The following is a 14,751-nucleotide window of genomic DNA, read 5'->3' on the forward strand; positions in this document are numbered from 1 at the left end:
AGTCCAGTGGATTGTTTTTTAACTGTTCCTTAAAGAAGACTTTTTGCAAAATTAAACCAAGTGAAAATAATTATTTTCCACTGGAGAAGTTCTGGATAGATATTGACAGACGAAAAGATTTTTATCTTCACTGCAAAATATTTAGACTTCTTTTTTTTTTTTCATTTTTAGTATAGTTGCTGCTCTAATGCTGCGTTCACACCGGACGCAGCAGGCGCAGCAGAAGCAGCGAGTTTACATGCAAATGCAATGGTTGACGCGCGTCAAGGCACTGCAAAATGTCACGTAGCGCTTTTTGAGCAGCTGAAGCAGCGCGTCGGGAGCGTTTAAGCATCTGACGCGCTGCAAACGTGCTGCAGCTCAAGATGGAAAAATAACTTTTGCTGCTCGGCGCACCGCGTCAACCAATCAGAGAAGCTGATCTGGGAGCTGACAGGGAGAGAGAGACACATCGCTGATGACACAGAGCGCTGTGATCACTCCTCTGAAACAGTTTATTGATGCATAAATTAACTTAAAATGCAGAAATCTGCCGGCAGAATATGTTCGCGTTTATTATCCTGGTGCCTGCAGTTTAGATTATTTAGATGAAAAACACCTACCAGCTGCCGTGGTGAACCGCGAGGAGGCGACCCGGCCAGAGGCTGCTGTTGAATGGGATCCTACTGACAGCGCACCGCTGGTATGTGGGGGTGTGAGCGGCTCCGACAGAAAAGAATATTGGAAGGCAGGGTGGTAATCTGGATGAACTGACTGCACTGATTAAGTTTTCAGGTAGATTTTCCCACTTAAAAACATATTAAAACTACTTTATTCCCACTGATCACAGCAAATATAGCTGCAAGGCAGAGAAAGGATAGAGTAGCTCCGCCCAACGCGCGTCAGACCCACTTTTGCACCGTGCAGCCAGAGCAGCAAAGCTGCTTCAGCCGCGCATCAGAACTAACGTACAAGCAGCAAAAATGAAGCAGCAGACGCGATTTTGCTGCTCCTGCTGCTTCCGGTGTGAACGTAGCATTAGTGGGTTGGTCTGTCAGCTAAAGGCGCGTGTTGGAGTCTATACTCCAGCTAACGATTAATCGATTAGTAAATTTGTTGACGACTATTTCACAATTGATCAATCACGATTAATCAGTTTCAGGTTATTTCAGCCCTATTTGTCATCAATATCCGGTATTTTCATTATAAATGTATCGATTTTAAACTGTAAAATGTGTTATCTGTTTTAGAATGTAAAGTTAGGGAGAAAAGATCATTATCAGCTGCACTAAAAAACGTCAGGCATGAGTTAGACTGATGTCATATTAATCTGTACGTTCCTTAAAAGCCGTATTGGTTGATCTCTATCAACAGTGTGTTGATTTTTAAGGTTTGATTTCCTTCTTTAGTTGTGAGTAAAGCACTGAACGGTGAGCAGCTGCTGGATGAGTCAGGCTGAGTGCAAACAAAAGCTTATGTCAAAATAAGAAGACAAAAACAAACGTGTTTCTCACATAGACCTAGACCTCACAGAAAAGCATAACAGCAGCCTGGAAAGCCCCCTGCTTCCTGAGTCAAAGCTGCGCTGTAGATCAGCCGCCCGTTTTATTGGGTCAGACTTTTAACGTTTCCAGTGAATCATTTTCAAACATTAACTCCTCCTTAGCTCCACCACCTCGTCAAGCAGGTCATCTGCTTCAGATGGTTCTAGTTTGCGGTTTAGGACACTTGGCGCACAGTGGTGAGAAAAAGGGAGGGGATGCGTTTTCAGATTGCTGTCAGCTTACGTAAAAACCACATGCTTTGGCAGAGCTATGGAATATAAAACGCTAAACGGGCCATAAAAGGAGTCCAATCATTGTATCTTAAGAAAATCTCTGTTTATGTACGGCATCCGCCGGCGGCCATAATGTCCCACTGCTATCGGCCTTCAACCACATACTGCAGATCAGCTCAGCCTGTTTCTCATTTGTTCTCTCTCACCTTACGTAACCAAACCACAAAGTTTTGTTTGTCGTGAGAAACGGGTGGAGGGACATTTGAAGTCTGACTGCAGCCCCAAACGCCATGTGGATTTAATTCACTGTTATATTAACAAAAATACAATTACATCCCCTATTGACTCGCTCCGTTACGGAGGAGCTCCATCGGCTGCATCCTCAGAATGTTTATCTATGTGACCTGCAAAAGTATTCACAAATGATTTTTTAAATCTTTATATGAAAAGTTGTATTTTATTTCTACCCCCCTTTAATATGATCTCCCTCTTTAATTGTAAATCTACAAATTAAACTCACCTTTTTAATAAGAAGAATATATCAGGGTTATGTCATTAAAAAATAAAAGTTTAATCACGTGTGTTTGCATCTTTGCCAATTTTTCTCCCCCTGATGAAATAAAAATATTATATGTCTAAGCAAAAATGACATACTTAAAAAATATATATCTTGTATTTGAGATTTTCCAATCAAGTTTTTTTAAGGACGATGCTGATTATTTTGATATTAGGCTTACCAATCCCTGATATGTGCTGCTGATATTTTTGCACCATCTCTTAAGAGCCAATATTGCTTTTTTCATCTCTCATTTACCATTTATTTTAAAATGACACGATGAAAACAAATGTTACGCAAGTCTCAGTTTAAACAAAACAACCATTCAGTAACTAATCAAAATAAACCTTTAAAGGAATAGTACACCCAAAACATGATTAGCCTTCATTTTCTACTCACCCCCATGCTGAACAACACTCTGGAGTACTTTTTTGATATCTCAAATGCATCTGGAGATCTGGGAGGCTTCTTGCTGTCTGCTGACATTCAAATAATGGAGGTCTATGGTGACCGAGGCAGAAAGGTCCATAAAAGTCCACAAAAAATGTTTCAATATTCCTCCATACTGCTCGTCCAATGTATTCCAAGTGTCCTGAGTGGGTAGCGTCCATAATTTACTCGAAACGAAGTCATTTAGAATGTTTTTAGAGCATAAACAGTAGTGTATAGGATTTCCTGAAAGCGCGCACCTGCGCGATCACGACGCTACGGAAGCCGGCAGACCAGAGGAACGGCAATGTATGTGCCTTATGTGACGTCGAGGCATGGCTGCTGAATGCACTGGTTCCCAAACCTCCTGTTTTGTTCACAGGAAAGTTTTTTATATAAGTTTGGCTGTTAATTCTGTTGTGTAAAAGTTCAGTCTAATCATATAGCACCAATTCACATCACATTAGCTTTTAAGGCTCTTCACAGACAGTTTCATCTGATCATTCGGTCAAACTGGTTCAAAGTTTTCTATCTGAGGAAAACCAGCTGATTGCATCCAGTACTGACTTTGCAGGTTTTGCTCCTCCTAGATAAGCATGTGGCAACAGTAGATATTCGCTTGACTTGTGCTTTCATTAGAGTTGTTGACTTAACAGCAATTCCCAACACAGAACATGCATGCAGCGATCTCTTTAATTTTCATCAGAACTCTGGCTTAGAAATTTTGGATCAGCTGAAGGGTTGGTAATTATAGTTTGCCAACTTCCTGGTCGTAAAGAATTACAATAATCCAGCCTTGGTATTACAAATGCATTGATTTGTTTAACATTTATAGTATTAAATAAGTTAAAAGTAAAAAATCTCCAGCTGGGTAAATTATTCAGTTATTTTCTACCATGCTCTGTGCATATCTCTTCTTTAAGCCAATGTATGGCAAAATGTAGATGATATCACTATTTTGTTGCATTTTTTTTTTTTGCTCAACAAGCAAAATACTTCGTATTATTAAAAAAAGACTTCAAATAAAGCAAAGGACTCTTATCAGTCCTGCAAACAGTCATGTGACATATAGTAAACTAAAAGCACTGAGCGTTTCCCAAACAATAAAGGCAGTGTGCTCCTGATTAAAATATATATATATATATATTCCTGATAAGAACGCAGTGAGTAATTGAGGAGGAACTAATAAATCTCAGGTGTAAACAGCAACCACACCAATGTTTTGTGTCGAGCTGTTCCTCTTCTTCTTATTGTGTTTTATGGCAGTTGGCAAGCAACTTTTTGATGCATTACCTCCACCAACTGAAATGGAGTGTGGATCGGGACTGAGCTAATTCAATATCCTACTACATACAGGGTTTCCGCGGGTCATTAAAAGTCATTAAATTATTATTTTCAAAATTAAGACCTTAATTGCCCTTAAAATCCATTAAATGTGATTATTGTGGCATTTAAAATGCTGAAAAATTTATAGATTTTTTTATCATAATAAGAAATATTGCAATATATCTGCGCGGAACTGCTTCAGAATGATCGAAAAGCCGTATGTTCGGAAAAGAAGCTCGAGATGGAAAAAAATCTAGAGAATGAGAAAATGCAAATTTCAACAAAAAGTGGCAGAAAATGAGGAATGTGGGAAATGGCTGCAGCTTGTCTACGGTAAAGATGACGCAGGATTTTGGAGTTTTTTATTTATTTATATAAGTGGGTACTTGGTGATGGCATTAAAATTATTCCTAAGAGCATTAAAAAGCATTAAATTAGAGTTACTTAGGCTACGTTCACACTGCAGGCCTTAATGCTCAATTCCGATTTTTTTGTGAAATCGGATTTTTTTGCATGTCCGTTCACACTTCCAAGTATATGCGACTTGTATGTGATCTACTGTGTGAACTGAAAGCGTTCAACCGAAGTGTCCCGCATGCGCACTCGAGGACGCGATGACGTCACATGTAGCAAGCGTCCTCAGTGTTTGCGGAAGTAAACATGACTCGTAATACCGCAGCGTATATTGCGTTCTTTAAGTTCTTCTCCAACAGGAGCAGGCACATTACGAACGAAATCTTTTTAAGAAGATCAAAAAGAAAGAGAGCCAGATTTCTTGCAATGGCGTTTTGTGGGGCAGTAATAGCAACGTCCGTACAGAGCTCTCACTGAGCTCTCTATTGACTGCTCTCTGTGTTATCTTCCGCCATGGTTGTTAGTTTTTCCCGCCTCCGCTTAGTAGGACGCAGATTAGTAACATTTAGTAACATTTGTCAAGTATCAATGACGTGTAGGTCGGATGAATGCGACCTGGCCGTACAGACACAGGTCGCATTTGAAAAGATCAGATACGTATCGGATTCAGGACCACATATCCAAGTGGCCTGGGTCGCGTTTGAAAAAATCCGATCTGTGTCGTTCAGACTGTCATAAAAAGATCAGATACAGGTCACATATGGGCAAAAAAATCGGAATTGGGTCACTTCAGGCTGCAGTGTGAACGTAGCCTCATTCATGTATAAACCCTGTACAGATGACAACAAAAGTCAAAAAAAAAAAAAAAGATTTCTCTTTTGAAGAAATCTTAACAATGAGGAAAAACCCTCTGATTTAGAGTCCGTCTAGAAGTTAAGTTAAACTTTGATTTGTTGATATCTAATTTATTTATAAATTCACAAAAAAAAGATAATGTTAGAACTGATACAGTTTAGATTACTATTTTTTATGTATTGCTATTGTTCAAGGTGGCATTTTAAAAAAGGAAATTGTATAGAGCTGTTTTAAACAAAATTTCAAAAAAAAAAACAAAAAACAAAATAAATCAGTCTATGTTTAATTAATTTCTCTCATTTACATATTTAGTGCAAAACTATGGAAGAGGATTAGGGCCACTGAAAAAATAAAATAGGTAACTGATTTCTAAATATTTCAGTTTAATATGGGGAAAAAAGTCAGAATTCTAACTTTAATCTTAGAATTAGGCGACATTTTTACGTGCCTGAGGGGTCCCTGATGCTCTTTTAATAATGGAAGAGCAGAATGTGATTAAAACAAGAGAGCTTGTTTAGTCTCTAAAACAGACATGGCTACAGCTTGATGCTAACATTTTTGTTAGCTGTCAAAATTCTGAGATTAAAGTCAGAATTCTGAGAAAAAAGTCAGAATTATGAGATTAAAGTCTGAATTCTGACTTTTTCCCCATGTTAAACTGAAATATTTAAAAATCAGTTTTGATTTTGATTTTTTCAGTGGCTTGAGCTGTTGTGTTTTGGTTTTTTTCTTTATCAACCTACTGTGGAGTGCCTGCAGGCAGTGGGCGGGGCTTTCTCCTGCTGCCTCCTGATTGGCTCCTGGTTTTTCCGAAATGCACATGCGGGAAGCTCCTCCCCCTCCCCTCTGGCTCTGACTTCTTCAGTGAGAGTTGAACTCACCAAGTCACAAGTCTCACAACTGTTCACGCGCATGGAGTCCGTCTGATGTAACAGAGAAGGAGGATGTCGCCCAAACGCCACACAAACCAGTCAAACTTGGGACTTTTTGTCGCTTTTTTCGGAGGTTATGGAAAACCAGGCTCTACTATCAGCAGCAGGGCGACACCGCGCCGCATATAGCCCCCCTGTTTGACACACAGAACAGCTTTCTAAAACTTTTTTTTTCGGTTTCACGGGGAATATTTCGTCACGGTCCACAACCAAGACACTCGTTTGACCCCGGCTTTTTTTTTTGTCGGAACCCATGACCGTTAAAGAGGAGCAGAAGCTCTTCCTCCGACCAGGAGCGCTCGGAGCCTCGTCTCCTCTCCCCCAGCGGCCGCTTCGCCCTCCAGCCACCGGCATGACCCTCGGGACGGTGTCCGGCTCCTCGGCGGTCAGCTTCTGCTCCTGCTGCGGGGCCAAGATGGTGCCCTACTTCAACGACGACGCGGTGGGGTCCAAGAATCACATCAACCAGCTGTACGTTCAACCTCTGAGAAGTTTACACATTAAATTAATGACATGACAAATACATCAGAGAGTTAAAGTAGTTGTTGCAACATTTGTCAGTTGATCTGTTTTGGGGGTTTTTTAGGTGGGGGGTATTTTCTGGTTTGCGTTTATGAGTTTTGCAATGAGAACCGACTATTTCCTGGTGATGCAGCAGGCTTTACGCATCCCATTGCTTCCTTTTGACCTAACAAAGACATATTGGAGCCTTTACTGAAGCCATGACTCACTCAACCTGTTCCTGGGATTTAAACTAACTCAATAAATGGAGGCTTCATGACTAATAATGTACTTTTTATAAGCCGTCATCATCTGATTGCCACATAAAGGGATTATCAGGTATTTTCTGCTCCTCATCTCTTTGTTTATCTGTGGGTGGAGGAAATGGTTTGATCCGAACCTGACCATAGTTGTTGGGATTAATTCCCACTCTTGCTCAGCTTGTGACTCACCCTTTGATAATTTATTGTGGATATTAAAAACAAAATCACCTGGAGACGAGATGTTGTGGTGCCAACCTCGTTTTAAAAATCCCAAATGAGCATAAAGTGGCTAGAAAGTTTTGGCTGAGTGTGGGGTGACTATAGTCTTATCTGCAATCCTGCTGTGTCTGCAGAGTTTAGTGTTTTTGTTTTGAGATATGCAAGAAAGGATTCAGAGGGTTTGTACATGTGGTCTGCCCTTCAGAACGGATCAAAGGCTAGCCTGCTCTGACATCTCCAAACATTCATGCTCTGATAAGCTCTTCAAAAGAACAACAAATCAATTAAGATGTATTACTGCAGCAGCAGGTTGGAAATCTATGGAAGCCTGTTTCCGCCACTCTGTTAAAAAAATAAATAAATTATCTTATTCTAATGAGCTACTATCTCATTATTTTGAGTTACTATCTCATTGTAATGAGGTAGTAACTCAAAATAATGAGATAATAAATTTTATTTTTTTAACAGAGTGGCGGAAATGGGCTTCCATAGAAAGCTGATCAACAACCGGAGCTGTTGTGTCTTTTTTCCACTAGAATGTGTTTTGTGTTGATGTTATTCAGGAGAGATGTGTCAGGACCGCGTTGTTTTTCAGCTGCTTCACACATGATGTTGTGGTTTAGAAAATTGGACGTGTAGCATTTTTATTGGGGCTGGAACCAGCTTTTAGAGAAACGTTTTGGGTTTTGTTCTTGGTTTTTTCTCTCTAAATGTTTGCTTAAGGGCTGTTTATGGGAAGAGGCTGATGCAAGGCACACCATCTACTGGCAGTCACATGTCTGCAAATGACAGATGTAAGAATCTAGAGTGGGTTTGGCCCAAGTATGCAGGGTTTTTTTCTATACTTAATATCACAATCTAGATTTACAGTTACAGATCTTACCTGATCAGATACTTTGGTTCTCTGCTCTAGGATTTAATCTAGAGGGGTTCATTTCTGGTCTCCATGAAATTGGTCTATTAGCAGATTCCAAAACAGAAAATATATTTTGCTGAATGGAAACACAGCTATTTAGAAAAAAAAAAAAAAACTAGTTTTGGTGATTAAAAAATGTTTTAATGTTTCGAAATTGTTATATTTTGCAAAATTGCAGTGGAGCGACTTGTTTCCCCCTGCATCATCCAAGTCCTTTGCTCTGCAACTGGACTTACTGCCTCGGTAAAAACTAGGTGTGGGTAGTGCCAAAGAAGTCACGATTCGATTCGAATCACGATTCATAGGCAAGTGATGCGATTCTATCACGATGCATCACGATACTTGAATTATTGCGATGTATTGCAATATTTTCTCCTCCATGTTTTGGTTTTGAATGACTCGGAGCAGTATCCCGCGGCCGGAAATGCTTGTGACACAAGGCAGCGTGCGTCAACACATCCACAGCAACATCTACTGGACTGGAAGTTGTATTACACTTGTTTTTGGCTGATGGTCGCCAACCATTCATGCAATTTTATTTATTCATTTTTTTTTAAATTAATAATCGATACTTGCCGTCAAGAATAGATGCAGTAGATCACGAAAATTAGAATCACGATGCATCATCATGACTATTATTTTGCACACCCCCAGTAAAAACCAGAGCCGTGGATGAAATGTGGATATATCTCATGCGTTTATAGCCACCATGTTGTTTTCAGGAGTTAATCAGTGAACAAACATGCAATTTTAATTCTGTTTTTATTTTAAGGGAACACCTAAATTGCACAAATTTATATCAGTATGCTGTAGTTTTTGTGTATGCAACTGATAAGTTTTTTTTTTTTTTTTTTTAAGTTAAAATTAGCGACGCCAAGCTAAAAATGAATGAGGAATTGTATGAAGTATTGTTAGTTTCTGGTTTAGGAAATCAAAATATTCTGTCTCTTCTTGTCCAGCTCCTTCAGGTAGATTTGCACTGATTTGATTCTCGGATATCAGCTCTGATATTGACTTATTAGCTGGATGGAATATCAGAATAATGCTGATCCAGTCATATTATTTTAATCAGTTGCAGCGAGCTTTAGTTTTAATACTGCTACATTGATAACATCAGAGGAGAGCACACTCAGCAGCTAGTGATGCTTAAAATCTGTGTTCCTTTTTTTTACGATTCATTTTTATCAGCCCATACGCTCGTGTTTGTGTATCAGATTGGATCGGTAAGAAATGGATCAGTGCATCTTTAGCCTGTGTTTGATGATTAGATATTTTCATTAGAAACTGGGATTTTAGGATTAGGCTAAAAAAGAGTCATTAATAAACATTATGTAGGTGCATTTGAAAAGATTGAGCCGTAAATATGTTATCTAAGATTGCTGTGTTAATATGGGTGTTTGAAGCCGCTTCTCTGGTCTATATCTGTTAACCTACCGAGGTGGAAGTGCTGGAATCACATGCCAGAGCTAAGATAAAGTTTCTGTTACCCCTCTAAAGTTATCGCTCAGAACTTTGTATGCTTTTAGGTAAGCTTATTTCTAGGTGTCGTACCTTTGGAGGTGGAACAATGTTTAAAACCAGCACCTTTCAGGGTAATTACAACCCAGCAGTTAATTGTTACCTGCGAGTCCTCTGCACCCGGAGCGTCACGGTTATCCTGCCAATTTAAGAAATTCCCGTGAAGCCGTCCTTCCGCTCCTCCTCTGGGGTTTTCTGATGCAGGCGTCTTCCAAGTAACACAGCAAAGGCTCGATGAGGAAGTGGAGACAACAATGTTTATTTGGAGAGTTTGAGCCGTTTGTGCTGAGTGTTTGTGGGTCTTTTTACCCTACTTGGGTTTTATCCAGGTGTCTCAGGTCTATAAGCAGTCGTTTTGTTTATTGGTTAACGGTTAATGTAGGCTATTTTAGTTTGACCCAGATTGACCTCTTCCTTTATCACTAACCCTCCTCTCTATCTCTTCTTGTTTACTTTCCTATATCTCTTGTTGATGCCTAAATTGTTCTTGTAAGAATGTGAATCAGCCATTTTAATTAACTGGATAATATTTAAAGTTAAAATCCTTTTTTTTTTTTTTTGCCTGAGGTTCAAAGTCGTACGGCCTTCGCCGGGCCGGCCCCTGTTCAGAGCCAGGCCCTATATATATCCTGCTCTCTCCTTTCCACAGTGACTAATATGGATATGAGCTGGAGGAGGAGGGGGTCACCCAGTTATCTGCCCGCTATGTGGTGTGGTTCTTACATAGTGAGGATTGTGTCTGCTTCCCTAACAAGCCTACCGCCTCGTCCAAAGCCAGAAGGACGACCCGCCCACCGTCACCCTCACAGACGGACCGGGTCGTCTGTCTTTAACCGCCGCTGCTTTTACCCACTGTGCATTTTCAACGAACTCGGTGCCCTCTTTCACGCTCTGGATTTTCACTCCATGCAGGTGTGAACCAGTGGGATATTCTCACTGTATGAGAACAGAAATACTATTAAATTAAGCTAAATTAAAACAAAATGTTTTCAAAAACACTTCAGTAATAGATTTTTGCAAATTTCTGTCCGCCAGCTGAGCAGCAGCATGTAGGGGAGGTTTTTTTTTTTTTTTTAGGTTGTATGCCCAACGCTGAGCTTTCTAAATAAAATAAAGGTTTGCAGTCGCAGCAGATTCGGTGTAATGTCTGTTAGGAAGTTTGTTGGTCGTGAATGCAGGGAGGATCCATCGCACTCACCTTCTCCCTCACCCTATGATGGGGATGAAGTCTAGAGGAGAGCTGATGGTTTCCTCCTGTGAACCCCCTTTATACCAAAACGCTGCCGATACACCATTACACAGTAGCTGGAAGTTAGAAAAACGTTAAGCAGTCGTCTGGAACATGTCAGATAAGCCGATATCCGTTGGAGAGAAATTCTTGATAAGTTACGCACAAGTTAAGGCCAATTTATGCTTCTGACGCTTAGCCTCTGCAAACGTCAAATCTGTCTCTGTGCTCGACCACGCCCCCCGCGCAGAGGTTCTGCAGCCGTCGTCGCGCACCTCAAAAATATCCTGACTACACGTCAGAGGGTCGCAAACCTGCGCAGACCTTAGGTGGAAGTGCGGAGACAAAAGGCAGCTGTGATTGGTCCTTGGTATGCATTTCCGGCTGTCTGTATGGTCGCCCTTCTCGATTCTGTGCCGGGGCGCGCCATTTTTATCCGCCTTCCGCCGAAGTTTGGCAGGAAACTGCTGTGCATCCCTAGAAATTCCAGACCGACGGTGCAGAAGCATACCAGCAAAACTGGTTTGCAACCAGACCCAAGCGACATTTGACGAGTGCGGCTGCAGAATTATAATCTGCCCTTATATCATCAAGGAGTGACGGAGCTTTAGCTAAAGTTCTTCTGTCTTAAAGCTGCAGGTTTTAATTACCAAGCTTCACAAAAAGTTAAGTTGTTTAAAGCTTTAAATTCTAATATTTTCTGCTTCTGTCTCCTTGAACCCCAGTGGGCCTCAGCAGATGGCCGCTCACACTGAGCCTGGTTCTGCTGGAGGTTTCTTCCTGTTAAAAGGGAGTTTTTTCCTCTCCACTGTCGCCACAAGCATGCTTAGTGTGAGGGATTTTATTTGAGTCAATGAGTCGATGCAATCAACTGGTTTTCCTTAGATAGAAAACTTTGTATCGATTTGACTGTATGATCTGGTTGAACTGTAAAGTGCCTTGAGATGACATGTGTTGTGAATTTGGCGCTATAGAAATAAACTGAATTGAATTAATGTTTTAATATTTGCATAAATGCTCTAAAAGTGAGCAAGGATCCAATTGGGAATCATTCTGTCTCCGTCAGCAGCATAAAAACCCTGCTGAGGCACATCAGCTGGGATTGCAGAGAATCTCCTCTGTACTGTAAGCAGACTCAGGCTATCAATAGCTGAGACTTTTTAAGGACTACCGTATTTTTAGCCGCTGCATTCGAGAGTCTGCAGCCTTCCTACCTCCTCCTACCGCCGGGCTTACGGTGTGAGTTTTTTTTTTATTTTGTAGGTGAATAAAGGTTGCATTACATTCGCCCCATGGCCTGGTTTCTACTGTAGTGGATTTAGGAGTGTGACCACAGTGGGAGATGATGCAGTAGAGACAGGAAAAGGATGGAAGATAAAAAGAATAGAAAGAAATAGAGGAAACAGCTGGGTGAGGGGAAATGAGCAAAGCATAATGCCATGGTCTTGTTTTTGCTCCTGTGTGTCTGTTGTCTCCTGCTTATCTACCAAACTCAGGAAGGTCCTCTGGATGCAGGAGAAGTGGAGCTGACATGACAGACGGCAGCATTCTTTAGTTTTTCAGCTTTTTTCTATGGAGAGTAAAGTAAAATGCACCAAGCGACCTGAATCGGGTTCATGAAGTGCACCTCTGCAGCTGAAGGCTTCAGGTTTTATCCTCCGCTCTGCTTTACTGCCACAGTAATTGGAACAAACGCATCAGGAAGTTCTGTTTGACCTACGGCTGATGACACTGGGTGAACTTTCCGGGACGCACGTTGGTTCTTATTATTTCCTCACCTGAAGCTATGAAACCAACCCTTTTTTTTTTTTTTCTTCCTCTCTCAGGCTGAACCTGTCGGGCCGCTCCTTGAATCAGTGCTGTTGTTGTGGTAGCAGCTTGAGGAGAAGCTGTGACGTGAAAGTGACCGACGTTAGATTTGACGTGTTGGAAAAGGAAGACGCACCGATCTACATTTTTTCACTTCCGATTACGATAGTTGACTTTGGATTTCTGCAGGTCCCGAAACGGCTCTGATCCCAGAGCTCAGAAACCTTTAGCGTTATCAGTCAGAAACTCGTCTCTAAAAGCTGCTATGATAAAGTTACTGCAGTGCTTGAACAGGGATTGACAGCAGTGGTTCCCAACCTTTTTTCACTTGAGTAAAGTTCCCCTCTCAGCCAAAAGTATTCATGATTTTCCTAAAGTGGAACGTACACTAACGTAACTATTTTACTGAATTTTTTTAACTTGAGCATTTAGTTCTAAGGCATTTTATGCGTTTCATCTAAAAAACATCAATATGTTGCCTGGAAGTTGGTAAGGAATCGAAATAAATACAAACTAAAATCATATTATAAACCTGGAGCTCTTCTGAGTAATTCCCTTGTAATCACATTTAAACTTGATTAACAAAAATGATAGTCAGAATGACTTAAAGGAATAGTACACCCAAAACATGATTAGCCTTCATTTTCTACTCACCCCCATGCTGAACAACACTCTGGAGTACTTTTTTGATATCTCAAATACATCTGGAGATCTGGGAGGCTTCTTGCTGTCTGCTGACATTCAAATAATGGAGGTCTATTGTGCCCGAGACAGAAAGGTCCATAAAAGTCCACAAAAAACGTGTCGTGAACTCGCAGGCGCGCACTTTTAGGAAATCCTATACACTACTGTTTATGCTCTAAAAACATTCTAAATGACTTCGTTTCGAGTAAATTATGGACGCTACCCACTCAGGACACTTGGAATACATTGGACGAACAGTATGGAGGAATATTGACACGTTTCTTGGGGACCTTTATGGACCTTTCTGCCTCGGGCGCCATAGACCTCCATTATTTGAATGAAGGCTAATCATGTTTTGGGTGTACTATTCCTTTAATTAGTTTTACTTTGTTTTGATCCAGACACCTGAGCTGCTGTGATGGGGCTTGATAGCTGGAAGTGATAAAAAACAAGTACTTTTTGGAGGGACGGCAACCTCAATTTGTGGCAGTGGCGGCGTTGTGACAGTTCCGGCAGCTCGTCGGTCTGACACGGCTTTAGTACAAGCTGGCATGGCTTATTACTGGCCAGCAGCCACTGGTTGATCCACTGGACTGCCACATTAGCTCCACGTTTACTGACACCGTTTCAGCTGCTGCAGAAGCCGTTTTTAGGCAAATAACTTATTTATAGTACCTCTAAGTAGATTGTTTTGATGTTGTGATGTTGTTGCTTAAAAAACTGTATTAAAACTTTTATTAAGTAATTTTTACTTGATGGAACGAAGCAGTTTATCTACCAATAAGTGTCCTCTGCTGACGCCGACCACTATGCAGCCACTCCGGTGGCTGTCGCTGCCGGCAGCGTTACATTCTGGATGAAAAAATCTGAATTATTTTTGCCAGATTTGAAGAAACTCTAAATAAAGAAATTTACAAGTAACCATATGTCTTCATTGCTGTAACCTTCCCGCATCTTAGAGTTAAGGAGGAGGATTCTGTTTAGAATTGTCTTCAGTATCGGGACCAGTATTAATATTCATAGTGAATCGGTGCATCTCTGCTTAAACTAAAACCGACGTTTCTGTAGAGATGATGTATGCAAGAGGATTAGGGCCAGTGGTAAAAAAAAAAAAATTAACTGATTTTTTAATTTTATTTCAGTTTAGTATGGGGAAAAAGTCAGAATTCTGACTTTGTTTCTCAGAATTCTGACTTTTTTTTCTCAGAGTTCTGACTTTTTTTCACAGAGTTCTGACTTTTTTTCACAGAGTTCTGACTTTTTTTCACAGAGTTCTGACTTTTTTTCACAGAGTTCTGACTTTTTTTTCTCAGAGTTCTGACTGAATTCTAACAATAAAAAAAGTCAGAATTCTGACTTTTTTCCCATACTATACTGGAATAAAATTTAAAAAAATCAGTTAACT

The 14,751-nt window shown here is 40.6% G+C and overlaps 1 protein-coding gene across 2 annotated transcripts in view; it reads left to right on the forward strand.

The window, feature by feature from the left end:
- ssh2a (slingshot protein phosphatase 2a) overlaps positions 1-14,751 on the forward strand; it is a 63,955-nt gene that overhangs the window by 25,090 nt on the left and 24,114 nt on the right. The window contains exon 1 of one of the 2 annotated variants that reach the window (XM_038290493.1): positions 6,127-6,679. The exons of the other annotated variant lie outside the window; for it this stretch is intronic. Coding sequence (XP_038146421.1) covers positions 6,462-6,679 — 218 coding nt within the window. The 5' untranslated portion in view covers positions 6,127-6,461. Of the gene's footprint in view, positions 1-6,126; positions 6,680-14,751 lie in introns of those variants that run through there. 2 annotated transcript variants of the gene reach the window in all.

The sequence above is a fragment of the Cyprinodon tularosa genome, unplaced genomic scaffold, assembly GCF_016077235.1.
Source record: "Cyprinodon tularosa strain WSP-4 unplaced genomic scaffold, ASM1607723v1 ctg282, whole genome shotgun sequence".
Classification (NCBI taxonomy): Eukaryota; Metazoa; Chordata; class Actinopteri; order Cyprinodontiformes; family Cyprinodontidae; genus Cyprinodon; species Cyprinodon tularosa.